General features: G+C 37.1%; 1 protein-coding gene across 1 annotated transcript in view; it reads right to left on the reverse strand.

Annotated features, from left to right (window-relative positions):
* The window catches only part of LOC141331321 (insulin receptor substrate 1-B), a 69,844-nt gene extending 45,291 nt beyond the window's left edge, over positions 1–24,553 (reverse strand). The window contains exon 1 of the mRNA XM_073836342.1: positions 23,822–24,553. Coding sequence (XP_073692443.1) covers positions 23,822–24,170 — 349 coding nt within the window. The 5' untranslated portion in view covers positions 24,171–24,553. The remainder of the gene's footprint in view (positions 1–23,821) is intronic.
* Between the last annotated feature and the right edge of the window lie 494 nt (positions 24,554–25,047).

Below are 25,047 nucleotides of genomic sequence, written 5' to 3' on the forward strand. Positions count from 1 at the left end.
CTAGCGTGACATCTCCGAAAGACATGGCAGCGGGGTCATACATAAATCAGCATTTTACTAAAGCTTTCATGAGAGGAAAGACAGTTGTGTCAGCATGTGTTTATGGGAAGAGCAAAAATAGCTGTTATGTTTAATGCGCCGTTATATTAGTTAAAGCTGTTAAAATGCTTTCCTTTTATTTAGTTTAATACGCAAAGACAACTTTAAAGGATTAGTTCACTTCTTGATAATTTACTCACCCCCATGTCATCCAAGATGTTCATGTCTTTCTTTCTTCAATCAAAAAGAAATTAAGGTTTTGAGGAAAACATTCTAGGATTTTTCTCCATATAGTGGACTTCAATGGGACCCAATGGGTTGAAGGTCCAAACTGCAGTTTCAATGCAGCTTCAAAGGGCTCTACATGATCTCAGCCGAGGAATAAGGGTCTTATGTAGCAAGATCGATAGGTAGGTCAATTTCTAAAAAAAACTTCAAAATCATCCAACATTGTTGTTTTACCTTTGCACATTCGCTTTGTAAACACTGGGTTGGTACTTCCACCTACGTCACACGTGACCTTTCCAATGTGACTACTTATTAATGCGTAAAGTCAATCTAGTGCAAGATGAGCATTTGTGGTTAAAAAGTATATACATTTTGATATTTTGATAAACTGCCATTTGGACCTTCAACCCATTGGAACCAATTGAAGTCCACTATATGAAGAAAAATCCTGGAATGTTTTCCTCAAAAACCTTAATTTCTTTTTCCACATTTATTCGACATTTAGCTTTTGGGATGGGTAAATTATTATATAAATAATCAAACCCAGCCCAACAAAGCTTACAGTAGCTAAACATTCAGAGCACCTGTAAACCTCACACACACAATGGGAAGCAAGGCAAATTTTCTTTCTTCATTTTAATCTAATTGCGCTGCCCTTGGTTTCCCTCCGATTTTGCATGACTGAGTCATCTACCTTAGCTTTCGATCAGATTAAATGCGCCCATTAAACATGATCAGATTAACTATCCCCCTGTCCTGGTCTGTCTCTCCTGCTAAGACAGTATTTCTCACATACACACGTGCACACATATACACAAATAACCATTCAAGTTTGTAGTTGTTAAGGTCAAATTTTATTTTAAGGTCCAATTATCCCTATTAAACTCATAATTAGCTGCTTATTAAAGTAGTTGAGAGGTTTAAAGGGTTAGTGTACCCATGGGCGTCGGAAGCAAAATAAATGTGGGTGGGTCCTCCCCCAGAAAAAAAAAAAAATACTGTAGTATATGCCATTTTCTGTAGTCTGGTGCCTTTTATTGAATGCGATTTTACACAATGCACATAGGCCATATTTACAAATATAACAAAAGACGACCATTGAAGAACATTATCAGTGGCGTAAGCGATAATACACATCGCTTTTGACGCGGGAGACCCGAGTCATGAGTGTACCCAAAAAATGAAAATTAGCCGGTTATTTACTCACCCTCCAGGCAACCTATATGACTTCCTTCTTTCAGACGAATCCAATCGGAGTTAAAAATTTAAATTAAAAATTATCTTTAGAATTGCATGGGCGGGTGTTTCTCTTCATCAGTCCAAAACAAGTCCAATCAAGTGCATCCATCCCTAATAAAAAGTGCCTCTCACAGCTATGGGGGTGAATAAATGCCTCCTGTATTCATATTTAAAACAATTATCAATTTAATCAACAGGATTTGTAAAGAAAAATGTCAGAGGATTTCAATATAAGCCAAGAGGAGTCTGGTTTTCCTTTGTTAAAGTAAAGAAACTTTGCTTCCTTTGCCCTCGTTGGTTTTCACAAGACTCCCAGGCGCATACGCACCGCCTACGTATTCGCCTTCCGTGTACACTGCAAAAAATGCTTTTCTTACTTAGATTTTTTGTCTTGTTTCCAGCCAAAATATCTAAAAGATCTTGAATCAGGAAGGATTTTCTAGACAAGTAAAAATTATTATATTGTTTTTAGTAAAAACAAGTCAAAATGAAGTGAGTTTTTGCTTAAAACAAGCAAAATAATCTGCCAGTGGGGTAAGAAAAAAAAAATCTTATTTCAAGCAGACAACTAGATTATTTTTCTTACCCCATTGGCAGATTATTTTGCTTGTTTCAAGCAAAAACTCACATAATTTTGACCTGTTTTTACTAAAAACAAGACACTCATTTTTACTCGTCTAGAAAATCCTTCCTGATTCAAGAATTTTTAGATATTTTGGCTGGAAACAAGACAAAAAATCTAAGTAAGAAAAGCATTTTTTGCAGTGTACGATTGTTAAATATACAAAAACACATCGATTCGCTACAGGAGACCTTTATTCAACCCCTGAAACCGTGTGAGGCACTTTTTATTATAGATGGATGCACTTTATTGGACTTGTTATGGACTGATGAAGAGAAACACCCATACACTTCCATGATAAAGCTTGGAAGAGCCAGAACAAAATTGAATTTAACTCTGATTGGATTCGTCTGAAAGAAGGAACTCATATACACCTAGGATGCCTGGAGGGTGAGTAAATAACGGGCTATTTTTCATTTTTGTGTGAATGAAAAGTCTTTAAGAATGGGGTAGGATTAAAGGATCTAAAATATGATCATGCAGACACACACACACACACACACACATACAGTGTACTGCAATTTAAACCACTAACAGAGATAGCCAAACACAGAAAAAGACACTATCGTGCCTGCTATCACCTATGTTTATTGGGGCTGTAAGGTCCTTTCTTGCTTAATAAACATTACCTATCTGCTTTCAGATGTCTAGATATAGACAAACAGGCTGAATGAATACCGCCACACTGGTAATTGTTCAGCACACACACAAACACTAAGAATGTAGGTCATAAAATAACAATGTGGTCAAGGCTGGCAAGGTCACTGCAGCTGTGGCACAGTGTATAACACAAACCAAACCAACAAAATGACCTTAAAATCAGCAACAGGCTGCATTCCGATCTAATCATGTGTTATTAGCAAAAAAAAAATCTAATCTTGATTTGTTTGGAACCATAAACCACATTTGATCCAATGTTGTGGCTCCATCTGAGCTTAAGTCTGCCGTCATCATACTCACTCAGCATTTTGGTGGAGGAGGAGGAGGAGGACAGCATAGCCGTGCTGGCGGTATGCGTGTTACCTTACACCAGCGGAGGGAAGGGATGGTGGGGGGAACGGGGGATTTGAGGGGAACAGGCACTGTTACATAAGCGTTGTTTTGAAGCGTAGACGCAGCACAAACTGCAGCTGTCTGTAAATAAATAAACATGTGTTGACGTAAAATTCAAATCAGGAGTATGTAACCTAAAAATGTAAATGAACTGGTTTGAATCAAGTGGAATATATTATTTATTATGACTGCATTGACTTGAATACATTATGCTACCCAAACGAAAGCAGCAGTTTTGACTCTACACTCTAAGAAATGCCAAAAGCACCTAAAGACAGGTGTCACAGGCAGTCACAGGCAGTAACACAAGCACTCGCTTCAACAAAAGAGCAATTAAACTGAGATTTGTGTGCATGTGAGCACATAAGGGTTTTAAAATAAGGGCTAATTGCTCTTTCTAGGGCCAAAGTTCAGTCCTGATCTTTCTCTCTCCTGGTGTTTTGAAAGATAAGCAGAATGCTGCAGAGTACAGAAACAGCTGTGCGTATTAGAGCCGCTGACAGCCAAGTGCCCCTGTCTGTCTCAAGTCTCCCCCTACTGCCTTTTCCCCTCAGCAAATAGAGGTATTCACACATAAACTTAAAAAATTTCAAGGTGACATTTAAGTTATGGTCTTAGTTGTGAAACACTTCCAAGTTACTACATACATCTAACTCAAACTCAGATGTTCGCATTTTGGACTGTTTTTTCTTGTAAATGTGCTTGATCTGTGCATTTTTCTCTCAAGATTCAAACAAGATGACTTTTTAACTGGAAAAAGCAATATTATGTATAGAGTATTTTAGCTGGAAGCAACGGTTTGAAGTTCAAAACATTTTTATGATTCTGATTTTGAATTTGTTTATTACAAACGTGCAGCTTTTCAATTAACAAGATGTCTTGAGTCATATGGATTATACAGGGGTTGGACAATGAAACTGAAACACTGGCCAATATAATGTTGGAGGTTTCATGGCTATATTTCTGCAGCCTGGTGGCCAATCTTCACTGATTGCACATTCCACCAGTAAGAACAGGTGTGAAGGTTGACTAAGTGCACCCAATGGTTCAGACATTGTACTCTGAAGGTGGTGCCATGTATCAGGATGATAATGCACCAGTACACACAGCAAAACAGGTGACAGAGTGGTTTGATGAACATGAAAGTAAAGTTGGATATCTCCCATGGCCTGCATAGTCACCAGATTTGAATATTATTGTGCCACTTTGGGGTGTTTTGGAGGAGCAAGTCAGATAACATTTTCCTACACCAGTATCATGTAGTGACCTGACCCCTGATCTGCAAGAGGAGAATGGGTCAAAATGACTTTGGCTACTGTGCAGGACTTGTATTTGTCATTCCAAAAGAAGAAATGCTCTATTGGCCACAAAAGAAGGCCCAACACCATACTAACTGTGGTGTAAAACCAGGTGTTTCAGTTTCATTGTCCAGCCCCTGTATGTGGATAATTGTGATGGTTTTATTAATTGTTTAACGGCACCCATTCCCTGCAGAGGATCAATTGGTGAGCAAGTTTTGTAAGAAATAAACTCATCTACATCTTAGATGGCATGAGAGTAACTAAATTTATTATACTGTACATTGTTTATCCTAATCTCATGACGAAAACATACCTGTGGGAACTTTTTTGCAAGACGCTAAATATTTCATGACATATTCAATGTGAAATGTCCACTGAGCGGCACTAAAAGAGTTTTTTTTCCCCCGAAACAGATGAACGTACATACGGTATGTTTTATGTGACGTTGTTTTTGTGCGTGTCACTGCAGTTCTGACTTGAAATGTCTGTTGAATTTATTTAAAATAATGTACCATCTGCATTACACCAAAACCATGATCGTAAGCATTGTCTCATCTTTCAGCTCTTTCAGCTGTCATCAAAACAATTACAAGTGCTCACTGTTGTAAACTGCATTGTTATGTACTTATTGGTACGTATTTCGCATCTTGCGAAAAAGTTCCCACCAGTATGTTTTTGTCATGAGATCAGGTAGCAATTTTACATTTCTAGGTGATTTTTTTTTTCAGGCTTCTGTGTGAGTTCAAGCAGCTGTTGTGGTTTTAAGTTACTTCAATATGCGTTTTATATGTACAGTAGGCAACTCTTATTTGACACAAATCAGAAAATGTTTTTAGTTCCCAGGGTGTTGGTGGTGAGATGGTGGCTCAACTCTTGAGAACATTTTGTTCTACCAATATTACGCAACACTCACATAAGGGAATACTAGTAACTTCACCCAAAAAAATGTGCCATGTACAAAAGCACTTAACAGAGTGAAAACATTTAATCCAACCAGCAATTACAAACATATTTTGTTTATTACTTGCAAGTCATACACTAATCAAAAACACAGATTATTTAATAAATCACAAAGCTGAGCAGCAGATGCAACAATATCAAGTTTAGAGTGCTTAGCCTTAATAGCTTTACAAGAGCATGTCAGCTGCACTCAGTCACACATTTTCAACACATATTCCACTAAATAGACAATGCTATGCAGTTCTGTTGCAAAAACACACATATTTTCCGCATGACATTTAAATAGTAGCTATGTATACACGTAATGTAAATATTATTTAAAAGGACAGTTCCCCAAACGTTTAAATTACTTTTTCAAACTACTTAACCTCAGAGAATCCAAAATGTAGATGAGGTTGTTTCGGATCCTTTGCAGTGAATGGGTGCCGTCAGAATGAGAGTCCAAACAGCTGATTAAAACACAAGTATCCACAAGTAATCCACACCACTCCAATTTATCAATTAATATCTTATGAAGTAAAAATCTGCTTGTTTGTATAAAACAAATGCATCATTAAGGCACATTCCATAGTATCACTTTATATTTTTTACAAAATGTTCGCATTTTGGACTGTTTTTGCTTGTAAATGTGCTTGATCTGTGCATTTTTCTCTCGTGATTCAAACAAGATGACTTTTTAACTGGAAAAAGCAATATTATGTATAGAGTATTTTAGCTGGAAGCAACGGTTTGAAGTTCAAAACATTTTTATGATTCTGATTTTGAATTTGTTTATTACAAACATGCAGCTTTGCCTCATCTTTCAGCTCTTTCAGCTGTCATCAAAACAATTACAAGTGCTCACTGTTGTAAACTGCATTGTTATGTACTTATTGGTACGTATTTCGCGTCTTGCGAAAAAGTTCCCACCAGTATAATTTTGTCATGAGATCAGGTAGCAATTTTACATTATTAGGTGAATTCTTTTGCACATCATAAATGCATGATTTGCTGTGATCATGCTCCTAGTATCAATAATAATGAGAAAGTGTGGTGATTATTTTGCACCGAATGTCTAAGAACTGAGCGATCTGTGAAACTGAGAAGACTCAACAGTTTGTCACCTTCACAAACAAGCTTGACACAGCAACCTTTAAAATAGTTTATCTAGTTTTTCCACAAGGAATGCACTAGCATCCCCTACTCACAAACACAATATCTTTTTAAGTTCCCTTCACACATGTGTTTTCTGTTATCACTGCACACACACACACAAACACACAAATGCTGGCACTGCCATGTTAACCCAGATGAACCTTTGCTGGTCAGCAATATCATGAAGTTTCCAGATCTGCTTGTGGTTTTCGGTTTCAGTGCCATATGGAAGCATATTAGTGGTTCTCACTCTGCCAAACCAGAGCTGGAGTGATGAAAGATGTAACAAGAGAGAGGAAGAGTCTGCTGTCCACACCAGTAGCTGATACTGACCAATGAGCACGTACACACACACACACACACACACACACACACACACACAGGTTTACATGTTTTATGGGGACATTCCATAGGCGTAATGGTTTTTATACTGTACAAACCGTATTTTCTATCGCCCTAACCCTACCCTACGCCTAAACCTAGCCCTCACAGGAGATTGTGCACACTTTTACTTCGTCAAAAAAACTCATTGTGCATGATTTATAAGCCTGTTTCCTCATGGGGACCTGAGAAATGTCCCCACAAGGTCAAAATTTACTGGTATTCCTATCCTTGTGGGGACATTTGGTCCCCACAACGTGATGAATACCAGGTACACACACACACACACACACACACCCTTACCCAAACCGCTTTCATTTAAAAACCAATTCTTGCGTACACTTTTAAAAATCCAACTTCCATTTTGTCAAACTCTATTTTAAAGGTTAATTGAACTATTAAATGTTGAAAAACTTTGACATTGCATAACTTAAAGTAAAATTAGCTACTTTATAAAAAGCAAGAACTTACAAGAACTAACAGAAGCATGCTCAGTATAGAGTGTTTTCATATTGGTGGCACTGAAAATAAACAATACCACTGAATCGAACAAAACTCACACATTTTGCTCATTACTGCTGCTGAAAATGGTCAATTATTGTCATGTTTTGGGCTGTACTAATCAGTCTGACCGGCAAAAACATTTGGAGTACTACAGACTGCCAAAAGTTACAACAAATCAGGGAGAAGAGTGCAAAAAACTCTCTGAGGAAAGAAGGTATTTGTGGTTGGCCTAACTGAACCAGGATTTCCAAGGACAAGAAACTTTCCTGCTTACTAGTGCTGCATTCCAGGCAGGTTTTTGAGCCCCTAAATCACGACTTCAAACCACGACTCATGACTTTGTAGCATTCCAGGCAAGTCATGCCAAACTGCCTGAGCGCATTTATTATTATTATATTATATTAATTTGAATGCAATGTTATATTATCCTAAAGTCTATTTTTCCACTGTGTACCACTTGCATAAACACTGCTGCCATTGTTGTTTCGCGGGCTATGTGACGTCAGAACTCTGAACTGGGAGTACATTGATCTAGTACGAGTTCACGGGTGGGAAGTCACGGGTTTGACTTCCGTTCCAGTGCACTTTCACGGATAGAAGGTTGGAAAAACACAGGTAACAGGTTGCCTGGAATGCTGCACAAGTCCTTCTCTAAATGAATTAGCAGCTTCCACATATTTTTTCGGAAGTTTAAACAGCATAAATTAGCAGAACAACGAATTCAGTAGTACATTAACCGTGCAATCAATGCTGTTGTTTACATCTGAGTATCAGCAGTATGGCCGCACATCCAGGTAACTGACCAAATTGTGATGCAAGTGCAAACCCTTAACTGCCAGCGTCTGTTTTGGAGTAAACCATCTTTTCAAAAAAGCCCTGAGCGCTTTTTTTAAACGCCACCGCCGGCGTCTTTTTCTGCAGCTCAGAGCGTCTTTTTAAGTTGAAAAAAGTTTAACTTTTCTGAAGAAAATGCCCTACGTCAAGTGCTTTTTTGACAGCTGAACAATGACAAGCAAGTAGCTGGACCGTTCGTTTCCATAATAACAAGAAAAAATGTGAAAGATGCTGTTACAGTATATAGACTTTTATTTTATTGTTGTGAACCGGATTTGCCCGTAGAGATATATACGTATATATATCTATGGATTTGCCTCCCCGTTAACTTCAAAAACCGACGCGCAGCGGCGATAGTTTCTTCATCGACATGTACAGTAGCGCCATTGCGCTTCGGGCCAGGGCCGGCCGCTGGCATAAACGGTCTATGCGGTTGTTTAGGGCCACAACCACTAGAGGGGGGGCCACACGATCAGTGTGTGACTGGATTTTTGACCTTCTCTTTATTTTAATATATTCTACAATCGCGGAAATATATCAGTTTAAACAGACGTATCAGTACAGGGGTGAAAAAAAAACTAGTAAAGTAAATAAGTAAGTTTGTGACCGCTCCGGCGCTCCCTCCTCCGTGCGTAACCATGGCAACAACGCAGCCGGCGCAGCGGTCAGTAACCGCGGCATTGTGGGTATCGTTATTTCGCAAATTAACAACACAAGAGATGGCTCCTAAAAGAAAATTCCCGAGTGGTGCCGAAGGACGAAAAAAAAGAAAAATTGAAACGGAAAGAAGATCACAAGATAAAGGTATGTTATAATGTGACTGGTCCATTTTATTTCACTCAGATTAAATAATCCGCCGTTTTTCTTGCTAGCATGCTGCGTGCTAACAAGAAAAACGGCACACAGCGTTGCAGTGAGTTATTCTAAAAAAATAGCATAATGAGAGCACTTTCATGTCGTATCCGACACATTGCAACACAGCAGGGGGTTATTTAATTTAATAATAAGCTAGCTGGTAAACTAGTCGGGCTCTCTGGCTGCATGTCACGTCAGAGAAATGTGAAAAGTAGACAGCGAAAACGCGGTTTTTAATCAAGAATGGACTGTGAACAGACTTGCAAGCAGTTTTTTGAATATTTTGCTTATGGTTCATGTTTATTTAAGTTTTCATTTCTGTTTGTCAGAGTATTTTAGGTTTAATGGGTGTTCATTTGTCATTGCCTTTATTTATAGACCTTGTTATATGCAAGTTCATTGCTTTTATAGTGTAAATTTGTTGACTTTATTATTTATCATTTTGAATATTTTCCACTTATTAATCATTGCTATTTGTCAAAATATTTTAGTTTTTATTGGTGTTCATTTGTCATTGTTTTTACTTAAAAGCTTTGTTACATGCAAGTTATTTGCTTTTATAGTTTAAATACGTTGTTTTTGTGATTTTGTTGATTTTGACTATTTCTTATTATTTGCAGTGCTTTCAAAATTTGATATATATTTTAATATAATGAGACATTGTTTTAAAATAAAGTAATATAGTTGTTGTTAATTCAAGTGCATGTGTGTTCATTCAGTTACGAGCAGTGGTGTTATTTGGTGGTTGCCCTGTGAGTGTTTTGGGGCCACACACAAAATCTTGCTTAGGGCCACCAAAATCCTAGGGCCGGCCCTGCTTCGGGCGTCCCTTTTTCGAGTCCCTGCTTGCAGACCTTTCCCGATCCCATCCCCCGCTCTCTCTCTCCCACTTCGCTTTCTGTCTAAATACTGTCCAATCAAATAAAAGGCAAAAATGTCAAAAAAGAAAAGAGCCAGCTTCCTTTTTTATCGACATTTCTGCACCACACATAGGCTACTGTTGCAGCTGTTGTTATAGCAACAAAAAGACGCCCTTTGCTGCAACGCGTCCAGATTTTTTTGTAACAAAAAAACGCCCTTGTCAACTTTTTCTTGTCAAAAAAGACGCCAAGTGTGAACACAGCCTAACAATGTGAAGTAAACGGTAAAACTGCAACCACTACAAACCAGTGTGCTTTTAATTAAGATAATACAGTCAGGGCTGCCAACTCTCACGCATTCAGCGTGAGACTCACGCAATTGACACTTTTCACACGCTCTCACGCCACACATCCATTTTCTCACGCAGTCAAAAGCACCCTCAGTTAAAACTATAATAATATAAGATATTGGCTAAACAGATTTGGTAAAAGCTCCAGGGCGTATTTGTGTTTGTGCTCTGGAAATCGCCAAAAGACAAATTGTTTTCGTAGCGCTGAGCAATGTAGCCAATCACAGACATTTCTGTTGATCTAGAACGCCTGTGATTGGCAATTGCGTCCTGAATTCACTCACCACTAAACACCAGATTTTTTCCCTGTACACTTGCCAGTCCTCTTACTGTAAATAAGCGGTTCATTGATTATAAAGGGACTTTTGCGATTAACTGAAGCGACACGTTTTTAGTGATTATAAAGGAAGGGCTATTGCGCACTCCAAGGCTACATATAATCCGTTTAGAATTTGAATAAAAGTTTTGTTTTTCGTCCCGCTAACGGCTGTATAGGTACAAGAAGCAAAATTTCGGGAGTGATAAATCCCTCATGAAGGAAGGATTAATTTTCGAATATGAGAAAAATATAATTTCTCAGAACAGCAGACTACAGAAAAATATTTGAATTTTCGTGTCAAAATATATATATTTTTAAATGCAGTTGCAATTATTTATAATGACTAAATCTAGGAATTTTTTTACTGTACATAACTTTTTACCACAACAAGAAAAGTAAATAGTTTTGCACAGTGGCGATTCTAGACTTTTTTAACAGGGGTGGCCTTAGTGGAGCACTGATTAATTCAAGGGTGGCATCATAAAATCATGCATCAAACACCATACTCATAAATTGAAGGACAAAGACCGTACTCTTACATCAAATTTCTTTTTATTTGAATAAAATCAAATATAAATAAACAAACTTATCATACTGCAGTGCAATGAAGTCAGATTTCCTTCCATTTACATTATTAGTAATTATTACTTACATTATTATTTGAAATTGAAATGAAACGAACAAGAAATGGCACAATGAACAAAGAAGAACGTATTATTTACAATTAATTACACAAAATTAAAGCTTAATCAAAGGCCACATCTGTCCTGTAAACTATTAGTATTTATAAAGTTTAAACTATATAGACTACTCTTTCATGTCATTACTGCATTGGTGATGTGCAAGTCGAATTCAGTGCCTGTCACTTTAAGGCCCTGACGGCCGTGAGGTTTGCTTGATTCTCACGGTTTAAGCTAAACTGTTGTGCATTGTGCATAAGGATATGTGGATGAAATGAATTATGTTTGTTTCCATGTCATTTGTTAAACTAAATACTCTAAAGCCTAACAACTCGAAGAAAATCTGTCTTGGATTACAGGAGCTACTGTAAGTGTCTTGTAATGATAATTTCTATGATTTTGGCGAGCACAAAGAACTATCTCCAGATGTAAATTGGTTTCCTATTGCTCAAATTCAATTAAACCCACCAGTAGGCTAGACCTTAATTTCACAGCCTAGGTATGTTAGCAACACAGGGCTTGAAAACATTGACTGTATATATAACGTTAGAACAAACAAAAACGAAACCGTGCGTGGAATTTATCTGGGAATATAGCCTAAACCTAACTTACTGAAGGTAGGGGCCGGCGAGCTAACGTTACCTTGCTGGCGTGTTTTATTTGGTTCCTTGGTTAAAATATAATGTAGGCTACGTTTTTTTGCATAAAATTGCGTCTGCTAATCTGCTGATGATAAATCGTTAAATCCTTTTTACAAAAGTAGCCTACAGTTAACAGTTAATGACCTAGCAAATGTCGACTGAGTAGGCAGAAAAGCAGAAAAAAGGCAGGTACAGTAGATAAATTAGCCTAGCATACATGACGTGATTCAACAGACTTAATACTGGGCTGTGTGTGCGATTAGATATCAAGGCAGATGTGACAGGTAAATAGATATCTTTGCGTGCTAGCACAAGTAGTAGTGCTGTAAACTCACATGCTAAAAAACAGTAAGCCATGTATTGTTGGTTAGCTTACATCAAACATTTGCTACTTACATTTCTGAGTTCTGGTGTCTGACTGTCCAAGCAAGCCCCCGCGCTGATTTAAAGGCAGCAAGTGCGTCAACAACGGTTCCGCCTTTGAGCACGTTAATGGCCAATCGTAGAGTAGGATTTTGGGGTGGCACCTGGGGTGGCCAATCAATTCTCAGGGGTGGCGTGGGCCACCCCAAGCCACCCCTCTGGCTCCGCCCCTGGTTTTGCAGCACTGCAACAGTTATTTTACAGCATTTTATGGTGCGTTCACACCGGACGCGACTTGCGCGGAAAAAACGCGCTATTCGCGCGTAGTTGAACGCTTGAACATTTTACTTGCGCCGATTCGCCGATTCTGAAAGCACAAACTGACGTGATATTAAGCTGTCTAATAAACGCACACTTGCTCATTTTGGTATTCTTGTAAAGATGACAAATTATATATGTTAAGATGACAAAAAAATAGTTAAAATGCTGCTTACAAATATTACTTTGTAAACTTGTCACTAGATAATCTCATTTCATTATAACAAAATAATGTATATTTGAGTCACGTTTCCAAAGTATTTCTACGAGAAAAACCGCAAAAAGAAATGCGTAAATAACGTCATTTTTTATATTTATCAAACGAGGCATCAGCTAGTCTCTGAAGAAAAATGTACCATGTTTTTACTATAGTAAATAGTTTAACGATAGTGTTTGTAATTAAACCACAGTAGCCTCAAATTTACATTTGTCTGGGACTCCATGAAAATGTACTTCAACATAACAAACCATAAATGGTAATATCCTTATACTATAATATTAATTTTCATAACAGTAAACACAGGTCACAAGTTAACACGAGCACATTTCCTTGATTCAGCCAGCTGCATGTCATGCCGAAAGTAAAATGCTGAGTTGAATCCAAAAATCTGCAGCTGAATTAAAGCAGCTCGGTAGCTCAGTGCGTTCATTGCAGTTACCTAACAGCACGACTATTTTTAGTGCGTGTTCGAAACCCGTGCCAAACAGATTTTTTTTGTTTATTTTCCGTATTTCAGCCGCTACGGGCGATTATATCAATAATTCGTCGTCTTTACAAGAATACAAAATCATTTAATGAGTAAGTGTGCATTTATTAGACAGCTTAATATCACGTCAGTTTGTGCTTTCAGAATCGGCGAATCTGCAGCGTTCGGTCCATCACATCTGGCGCGGAGGACCTAAATCAGGAAGTAGGTCACCAGATAACACGGTAACCAGTTAAACCATAACACCGGAAGCCAGACCCATACAAAATGGCCACGCCCACTCTCACGAGAAGAAAAATATATATTTTTGGTGTGTTTCAACTTATTAGAGTTTCAAGCTGAACTAAAAACAATGACTTTTCAAATCAGTTTCAAACAAGAGACTCATGTTATGGGTTGAGTCAATGTTATAGTTCCGTTTAGCCACTCAAACAAACACCAAAATTCCGTTTAATGCCGCTAGTGGTGCAGAAATCACAGACTTCACGTCACCTTTTTAATGTCATGACTCACATTATTTTGAAGTGTTGCCAAGTGAGAAATAATGAAAAACCAGAGGTGTAAAAAGTACTCAAAAATTTTACTCAAGTGAAAGTACAGATACTCAGTGAAAATTTTACTCAATTAAAAGTACAAGTATCTGGCCAAAAACATACTTGAGTAAAAGTAAAAAAGTACTTTAAATTATACTCAAGTATTGAAAAAGTAAAAGTACTTTTTTTCTGACAGACATACAGAACTAAGTGTTTTAGACTCAACACAAGTGTATGGGACATCCAAAAAATGACACTTCAAGAATTATACACAAAGTGAAAATGACAGTAATTTATGCAACCCCTGTTAATGAATCAGGGTCTTCTTAAGTGAAACGAAGAAGAATAAATATACTAATATTTTAAGCTTGACCATCGTGTTCCCTTTGGGTGGTTTCTAAGTGGTCCTGTCCCCTTGCATTACTAAAATGTTTTTGCTTGTGTTCATCTAAAGAAAGAAAGTCATAAACATCTGGGATGACAGAGGTTCAGTAAATGGTGAGATAAATTTTATTTTTAGGTAAACTATCCCTTTGAAGAGCAAGATGTGATGCAGAGGCTAGAAACATGTTCCAGACAGAATACAAGAATGTGTTGAATTAATGAGGCGAGTCATAGAATTAAAACATAAAACATTAACTTTTTGCAAGGCCACTTTTTTGTGTTTTCTATTGAACGGCACTGTCTAAAAGGATAATTAATCTTTTAATTGTTTCTTTGGGACATTTAGGGGTTTTTTTCTCAGCAAATACTGATAATAATTCTCTGTGACTAATTAGATTAATTAATGAGCAAATAATGTAATTATTAAGATTAAAAAATATTAATTCCTATTCAAAGTGTCATATAATTACATATTGTAAATACAACCTATCCACTATCTGGTAAGAACAAGACTAAACATGAATTACAATAAATTTAACATACAATGTTTATTTAAATATTTTTTTGGAGATTTGTAACATTTTTTTTTTTAAATCCCACAAAAATATTAATTGTATATAAATTCTTATCACTGATTTTATTTGCACTCAGTGTTGTGCATTCAGCTAATTTATTACACAGCTAACGGCTCTATAAAAACAGAGCGAATAATGAATAAACTTTTTTTGGGGAAAACGCAATTTTGCCACGTCAATATGTTTCCTCAGATTTGATCCTCAGCCATTTACCTGATAAAAGTCATAACTAAAGTAGCAATGTGTGTGCTTGATGCATGAAAACACTGATCATTGATTGTCACATCAGGCATGCACGTTTGAGCTTCTGTTTACCATATTTAATGTGGATAAGAAAAAATAAAAATGTAATGTACTTTTTAAGATGAAATAAAATTGTAAGGAGTAAAAAGTACTGTTTTTTCTTCAGAAATGTAATCAAGTAAAAGTACAAGTAGTCAGTTTAATTTGTACTTGAGTAAAGTACAAATCCCCCGAAATAATACTTAAGTACAGTAATCAAGTAAAATTACTCAAGTATTTTACACCTCTGTGAAAAACATGCGCTGCAAGATGAATTAAAACATCGTGGAGGAACGTCATACAAAGTTTGTAAGACAACGTAGCTGATTCAACAGGTGAGAGATTTGACAACTGTATGAAGAGCTTGTGTAACTCGGCAGCGGCGTCGCAGTCTCCCTCAGGCGCAAGTAAGATAATACGCAAACGGGCTAATGGTTGTGTATACTGTGTATAATTTAAACACATTTATTAAGTAACTCTTATACAAGCGACATTAATAGTATCTCTTGTTTACTCCACACACATGCACTTCCCTCTTCCCTCACGGACGCGTGTTCCCCCTCATTAAAGCTCCAGGTGAACAAATAAAAGAGAAACTAACATTAATATTAGCCTACCAATATCCAACAAATGAAAACGCAGGCATTAAGTAGTACATTATTATATATTGTGATAAATATTAACACCAGCGATTATATATAAAAAATCATACAACATTTAATTTGGTAATTAAATTCATACAGTACAGCAGCAACTACTGTATTTATTAAGTATAAATCAGTGCGGTATAGTTTTTGTACAAGAGATTTTGTGTCCTAATCTATCCTAAAAAACGTTTTAATTCCATAAAACTATTTCATCAGATTTTACTACTTCAAGCAGCTTTCTGTGATTAAGAACAACTGCAAAGGCCATTTAGCAAAACATTAAAAATAATAAATTCTAGTGGTGTTCGGTACATTTCTGCCGTGCAACATTTCATAAAGTGGTGAGGACCAAACTGGCCATTGCAGGAGGCAGTGTAGACTGTAAATGACGCCTACGAGTGCCACTCTCCTGTTTGGCACACTGTTAACTGTGTCCAGCACATTACCACAACCTTTAAAACAAGCCATTTTTACTCAAAACAAGTCATAAAAATAAGAAGCAGATTTCCACGAAAGCATTGCTTTGTTGGTTAAGCCATGAGAACTACAATCATTTCCCAGAAGTCTTGTCAGTCTAAGTGGTGCTTCAGCGGCTGAGTGATTGCCACCGTACTATTGCTGCCATGTCTTAATCCATTCCGTTTAGGCTCAGTCTAGAATTATATATTTAAGAAGTGAACCCAACAACCTTTCTCTGACTCACAGTCCTCAGAGATCAACCGTGGAGGAAAACAATAGATGTCCTTTTCACAAAGCAGCTAATTAAATCAGGAAGCAATAAAATGAAGTCAACTTTGGCACAAAATATGTGTAAGGGTGTGTATAATGAGAGAAAACAGGCTGGAATAGCTAACATATTAATGTCTGTGCTAATTTGCATTCAATGCTATGTACTTATAAGGCTTAGTTTAAATGTTTAGCATGAATCAGCATGACTGACTGCCACTGTTGCATAGAGCTGTGTGTGGTCACCATCACTACTGTGATTAACACAGATTCTGACAAATACAGTATATATAATCATTCTTAGAATTATTGGAAAATAAAGTAATATTTTTATTTATAATATTATATTTAGGATTTACTCTGAAATGATAGAAAAGTTCTAATTAAATATGTATTTAATTTCAAATTTCAACACACATATATGTTAACATATACAGTTGAAGTCAAAAGTTTACATACACCTTGCAGAATCTACAAAATGTTAATTATTTTACCAAAATAAGAGGGATCATACAAAATGCATGTTATTTTTATTTAGTACTGACCTGAATAATATATTTCATATAAAATATGTTTATATATATAGTCCATAGGAGAAAATAATAGTTGAATTTATAAAAATTACCCTGTTCAAAAGTTTACATACACTTGATTCTTAATACTGTGTTGTTACCAGAATGATCCACAGCTGTGCTTTTTTTTTTTTTTGGTCATGAGTCCCTTTTTTATCCTGAACTGTTAAACTGCTTGCTGTTCTTTAGAAAAATCCTTCAGGTCCCACAAATTCTTTGTTTTTTTTAGCATTTTTGTGTATTTGAACCCTTTCCAACAATGACTGTATGATTTTGAGATCCATCTTTTCACACTGAGGACAACTGAGGGACTCATATGTAACTATTACAGAAGGTTCAAATGCTCACTGATGCTCCAGAAGGAAAAACTATGCATTAAAAGCCAGGGGTGTAAACTTTTGAACACAATGAAGATGTGTACATTTTAGGCATTTCGCATAAATATCTTTTTTTTTTCATTTAGTACTGACCTTTAGAAGCTACAGAAGATACATGTTTCCTGGAAGACAAAATAAGTTACATTTACCCTGATCTTCAAATTCAATAAAGTTTCACCCCCTGGCTCTTAATGCATCGTTTTTTCCTTCTAAAGCATCAGTGAGCGTTTGAACCTTCTGTAAAAGTCCCTCAGTTGTCCTCACTGTGAAAAAATAGATCTCAAAATCATACAGTCATTGTTGGAAAGGGTTCACATAAACAAAAATACTGAAAAAAACAATGAATTTGAGAACCTGAAAGATTTATTTCTGAAGAACAGCGAGCAGATTAACTGTTCAGGACTGTTCAAGAGACTCATAAGCAACTATTACTAAACAAAATGTTTAGTAATGATCAGTTTATAAGTGTATGATCCCTCTTATTTTGATAAAATAATTAACATTTTGCAGATTCTACAAGGTGTATGTAAACTTTTGACTTCAACTGTATAACATAATGTAAAAATTAATTTAAATCAACATAAAACTTTGTATTAATGAGTCACTTAAATACAATGTGTTTATTTGTCAGACTTTGTATCCAAAGCAACTAAATAACACAATCAGAAGCAAGCTGTTGCTGGGCTTGTCCTGTGAATAGCTTTATATACACTGAGAAGCCTAATGGATATTTTTGTCACAGGCTTACATTTCAAGATCTGGTCATGTTTAAACAGCACTTAAGGACAAGCTAAGTTGTAATGCAGGATACATAGGGGTCAAATAGTAGTAAGCAACCCTAAGATCTGCTTCATTACATCAGATTTAGCAGTTAAAATAGAACAAGCTTTCACTGCCGTTGGCTGTGTGTGTGTGTGTGTGTGTGTGTGTGTGTTTGTTTTTGTGACATATCAGGACACAAATTGGTGTAATAACATGGGTATGACATAGGTATTACAAGGAGAGGGTGACTTATGAGGACATTGCCCATGTCCCCACTTTTCAAAAGGCTTATAAATCATACAGAATACGTTTTTTTGAGAATGTAAAGATATGCACAGTCTCCTGTGAGGGCTAGGTTTAGGTGTAGGGAAGGTGTAGGGTGATAGCAAATATCGTTTGTACAGTATAAAAACCATTACGTCTATGGAATGTCCCCACAATTCACAAAAACAAACATGTGTGTGTGTGTGTGTGTGTCCAAAATCTCACAGAGGCAATAATTACCAGCACATTAAGAAGATGAGTGAGACTTAGGGAAGTTTAACCTTTGAGCATCAGCCATGAGCCAGACTGGCATCACAGACACATGTAGTACAAATACACACAGACTAATACACAAACACACTGTTTTCTTTGAGACAGCAGTAGCAATGTAGTGAGGTGCTGTGCAAGCCGCAAAGTAAAGAAAGTTTCCATATAAACATTTAGTCAGAATTGGCTACATGACTTTATCTTTGTAATTGCCTAAACAAAGTATTTGATTTCATAAAATGCCTTTTTATTGATTTATTGAACAAAAAAAAAAAATCTCAAAATACAAGACATCTTGCATAGTAAAATGTCCAGTGGTGCCAATGGTGAGAAAGCCAGTTCCTCCAACCTAATTTCTTCCTCCTGTTTGCAGCTGTACAAATACAGAACATGGAATATCTGCTCACAGCGCCGAGTCTGCTTGCTATTTGATCAACTGAATTTGGCATCAGAAACCCACACAACATCAGGAATGCAGGTGAGTTTCCCAGGACCCTCTTTTTTTCATGTACAGTATACATTACTGTTCAAAGGTTTTGACGTCGTTAGGATTTTTTCAGAAGGCTCTTGTGATCCAAATTTTATTTGATGAAAATAAATTGGAATAGATTTTAAAATGTAATTTATTCCTGTCATGGAAAGGCTGAATGAGAACCAATTACTCCAGTCTTTAGTGTCACATGAACCTTCAGAAATCATTCTAATATGCTGATTTGATGCTATATAAACATTTCTTAATATTGTTTTTAATGTTGAAAACAGTTGTGTTGCGTAATACTTAATTATAATTGTTTTTACCGACACTTTTGATCAATTTAATGCTGAATGAATAAAGCATTCATTTCTTTTTTGAACCCCAAACCTTTGAAGTGCAATGCATGCTTATTTGGCCAATCGGATAAACACTTCTCTAAACACTTCCTTTGTGAAAAAAGTGTATTTTGCTTTGTCTGTGTGTGCATGTGCTTGAATGTTTCATGAAGTTCAGCCACTAAACCAGATTGTTCAGCATTGTTCTTTACTGTTTTCAAAACTTTCCACAGTTGATGCTTTAATGACTGTGGTCTCTGTGTTCAGTAAGTGGTTAGTCGGAAATATACCGACAAAATAGACAGCTGCATGTCCAAAACCTTAGTCAAAAGGAAAATATTCAACTGTTTGCATCACTTAACTCCCCAGCCACAATGCAATGGTTGTTCAAAGTGCAAATTCTTGTGCTTGGCGGTAAATATCCAAAGTTATGATTACCAGTTAAATCTCAGTTGTATGTAAACATCAAAGCACATATCTATATTTTTAAAAGCCTTCTCAAATGTGACCCTGGACCACTAAACCAGTCTTGAGCAGCGCGGGTATATTTGTAGCAATGGACAAAAATACATTGTACGGGGTAAAATTATCGATTTTTCTTTTCTTTTTCCAAAAATAATTAAGATATTAAGTAAAGATCATGTTCGATGAAGATACTTTTGTACATTTCCTACTGTAAATATATTAAAACTTAATTGTTGATTAGCAATATGCATTGCTAAGAACTTCATTTGGACAAATTTAAAGGCGATATTGTCAGTACTTTGACCCTTAAGTTCCAGATTTTCAAACAGTTGTCTCAGGCCAAATATGTGACCCTGGACCACAAAACCAGTCATAAGGTTAAATTTTACAAAACTGAGATGCATGCATCAATAAATAAGCTTTCTATTGATGTATGGTTTGTTATGATAGGACAATATTTGGCCGAGATACATCTATTTGAAAATCTGGAATCTGAGGGTGCAAAAAAATCAAAATACAGAGAAAATCACCTTTTAAGTCGTCCAAATTAAGTTCTTAACAATGCATATTACTAATCAAAAATTACATTTTGATATATTTACAGTAGGAATTGTACAAAAAATCTTTATGGAACATGATCTTTACTTAATTTCCTAATGATTTTTGGCATAAAAGAAAAAACAATAATTTTGACCCATACAATGTATTTTTGGCTATTGCTACAAATATACCCCAGCGACTTAAGACTGGTTTTGTGGTGCAGGGTCACATATTGTCCTATCCTAACGAACCACACATCAATGGAAAGCTTATTTATTCAAAAAAATTACCTTTATGACTGGTTTTGTGGTTCAGGGTCACATATTAAATGCAAAGTGGTTAGTCAAGTTACGTCGATATGTTGATAACTGATGCATGCAAGAGAATGAATAAAAGAATGCATGAAAGCAAACAAATGTTTAAAGGAATAGGTCGAACCCCAGACTCGTTGAATAGCGAATGAATGAATCAAAGCGGATGAAAGCGGCAACTGAAATTTCATCCCCAGCGTAATTTGAACAGCGGGGGGGAGATTACGGTTGGACAGATTCTCAATCATCATGGCTAGCAATGCCTGTAAAGAACACGGACAGGGAGTAAATGCATTAAGACGTGTAAAAGTGTGTATGGACAACATTCCCACAGGTCATCTCACAGCTGTCCTGTCCATCAACAGGTCAACCTTAGCAGAAAGCAAGTATGGAGGTAAGACAGATGTTAAAATGTTTCACCAGCCAATCAGTAGACCGGTTTGTTTAGCTTGTTATCCAGTTAGGGGGTTTATGGACGACAACTGGAGGGTCATCTCTAGCCTGACTCTCACATCTTGTTAAGGTGTCATCTCCTTTACGCACCACCACAAACACTTACACACACACATTCTGTCTCTCTGTCTTTATCCCATCCTAAGCGGCTTTGCATTGCATCCAGAGTAAATATATGAAATTCAACCCTTTGGTTGCAAACTAAACCTTTTTAAAATCTCTATTAGTTTTGGTGTATATGTAACATGAGACATTAAAGTGCATATGTTATGGCATATGGTTGGTGCTTTCATTGTGTAATGGAGTAATAGCACCTTGGACTCTTGATATTGGTTTGTGAGGGTTGCGTCACATGTTGAATATGTTAGTGGTATCTCCCAGAGCCAAGGAACATGTAGGGCTGTGTAATTGCTGTAGGAGTCACGGTCACTGCCCTTTTCGTCTGTTTACTCTTTGCAAGTGTACCTGCTTTTGCCAGTACAGTTTATTCTAAGAGGAGTGAGGGGTTATATAATATCCAGTATCTTTTGAAATGCACATTATGTACAGAAATTGTCTGGGTGGTTTAATTGGCACTTTTTAGAAAGCATCAATAAAGTATTTAGCTATGTTACTCCGCACAGATGTCACAGCAGAAATGCAGATAACTTGTATAGGCCTACAGGGGCTAAAATAAATTAATAAAGAAAGCTTTGAAGTAGTATCCAACTGCATTTGTGCAATTCCAAAGTTAATTTGGCTGTACTGTAACTAGGCGGTGTGGGGGGACTATGACCTCTTTAATTAAAGGGGTTGCCTTTAATTATTGTGAGGGAAAAAGCATGTCATATTCTGGCTACAGACAAACAAGAACTGTTTATGAATTGGTTTGTTGCATTTTATGGGGTATAAAATCAAGATCAATCATTTTAGCTAGTTTTTCAATCTCTCATCTTTCAGCTTTCATCGCGAGTCATGTTTTTCACAGGATTCAAACTCAAGGATTCCAGATCCTAAGTCAAATTCAGTGACGACTGACCTACCGATCTCGTTTGTCACATCTGGAAAGTGAAACATGTGGAGCTGTAATCATAACTGTGTAAGAAAATAATTGCTTGCTGTTTTACCACCTCTAGTGGACAATTCTGTTGAAAACTGCAGTGATATGTAGCTACTTATTGTATGTATGTATTTCGCATCTCGCAAAAAAAATTCCCAGGTACGTTTTTGTCTCAAGATCAGGTTGCAATTATCACTAAAGCTGTCTACACTGCAAAACAAATTTACTTGCGTCTTTTCTGCACTCTGTTGTTTTATGATGATATGAGAATTCAGAATTCAGTTAGTGGGCATGCACTTTTTGGCATTGATGCATCAAAATTCCTTTAATTGGCCACTGCATTCATAAGCTCAACAGAAATGTGTGTAATTGGTTATAATGCTCAAAGCTGCCGTGTGTAAAATTAAATCTGATGCAACGTGAACAAATCTACTGTAAATTTAATACCGCAATTAACACTTTTCATTAACTAATATCATTATTTAGAATCTGGAATCCTGGACCACAAAACCAGTCTTAAGGCGCACGGGTATATTTGTAGCAATGGCCAACAATACACTGTATGGGTCAAAATTATCGATTTTTCTTTTATGCAAAAAATCATTAGGGTATTAAGTAAAGATCATGTTCTATGAAGATATTTTGTATTGTAAATATATCAAAACTTAATTTTTGATTAGTAATATGCATTGCTAAGAACTTTATTTAGACAACTTTTTTTTTTTTTGCATTCTCAGATTCTAGATTTTCAAATAGTTGTATCTCGGCAAAATATTGTCCTATCCTAACAAACCATACATCAATGGAAAGCTTTTTTATTCATTATAAATCTCCAGATTCTAAGTCCAGGGTCACAAATCGCCTTGATGTTTAGTTAACTTCCCAAGGAGAACCAACAACCAATTTGGTTTGCACAAGACAGATTCCTGGCAATTTGAAAAACTGAGCTAAATCTCAGCAGATTGAAAGCAGAAAAGTGACTAATTAAATATTAATTATCAAGATATAAATGGGAAGTGGAACAACATGCATTGCCTTGGCAGAAAGATTGGGGAAAATGTTTACTAGGGACCTCGCTAGGTATCTCAACTGCAAGTTGAGCTCTAGTGAGAAGACACGATAACACACACTCGGGTGGCAGCGTGGATAAGGAACGAGCTGAACTTAAGTAACAGTCGTTCCCTTCTTCAACAGCAAAGGAGGCCCCTCTGCCCAACTTGGGGGGCCATCTACTTTACTGGAGTGGAAGAAAAACACTGTTGTTTCAACACCGCCAGCAGCAGCTGAAGACCCAACGTCAGCAGTACTGCAATGAGAGGCTGTCGTTTTAAATGTAGCTCCTGCAAATGCATTGGAGGAAATGGCATGCAACACCTAAGTTGACCACTCTATTGCAATTGCTTGGTGCTTTATCCCCCAGACTTACTCTTGCATTGAAGTTCCACCATCGCCTGGAACCATTCTTCCTGGTCCGTCTCGTTCTCCGCCGCCACCACGAAACTCTCAGCCCGTGTGTAGAGCACTATCATGTGTTTATTCTTCGAGTCTGCCCGTTTGTTGATGTTGAAGCACGTCTCCAGAGCCAAAGCCTTTTTAGGCACGGGCGCTTTACCTCTGAATTTCTTCTCACTCTCGTAGTACTCGAGTCGGGCCGGGCCGCGCTCCGAAGCCGTCCGCAGCACGAAGTACCGCCGGTGCATGGATTTCTGCTTGCGGAGATACCCGCTTTTACGGACGTCCTCTGTGCTGCTCTGCAAGTCGCTGTGGTTCTCCATGTTTCGCTCAACCACGTTGAATAAAAAAAGTTCAGCCCTAGAAGTAGCAAACGACAACAAATGTAACCTCCGTCCACCTCTGGTGCTTCAGAAAAGTCATGTGCGCAGAGGGCGAGAGAGGTTCCAACAAGCAGTTTCTTTCCAAAAATAATGTCATTAAATGCTGCGCTTTTCCTGGAGCAGAAAGGGTGAGCCGACGAGTCCTCCACGACCGCGCACACGCGAGCACATGTGGTGCGGCGTGCGAGAAAGAGCGCAACTACTACTATTTAGAAGAAGCTTTAGGAGTTGAATAATCTCATTACTGTAGTGTACAGTAGACAGCTCCCTGTCACCCCTCCTCTCCAGCGCAGCGTTCACTGCTACTGTGACGCTCTGTCACTCATCAGTCTTCTGTAGTGTGTGTGTGTGTGTGTGTGTGTGTGAGGGAGAGAGAGGGAGCGCGGAGAGCTAAAGCTGTGTAGACCACGAGGTTGCGGATCAGAATCGGATTTCATTCGCCTCTGGACTGTCCTGACTTAACACTGCCTTAAACAAATTTCACTTTTTAAACGCTTAGAGTTTAAAGGTTCGTTTAAAAATAGTATCTGTTTTGTTAGTAGTAGAAATTCAATAGGGTATCTTTTAGTGTTTAGACACTACTTATTCCAGTCGTGATTAGTATTTATTTCTTTGCATCTAATCATTTTCTCACCAACTTAAAGTTTGCACTAAAACAGATTTCTTTTGCATTTTAATTCTATGTACTAGTGCAACTAAAAGAGAGACTGCACAATACTAATCACTATTGGATCATCTACTAATGTGTTTTTAAAAGTAGCTATTATGGTGATGTTAAATGCACACTTGTTAGTTTGAAGCAATAAATGTTCATTGT

This window comes from Garra rufa, chromosome 3 (genome assembly GCF_049309525.1).
Source record: "Garra rufa chromosome 3, GarRuf1.0, whole genome shotgun sequence".
NCBI classification, from domain to species: domain Eukaryota; kingdom Metazoa; phylum Chordata; class Actinopteri; order Cypriniformes; family Cyprinidae; genus Garra; species Garra rufa.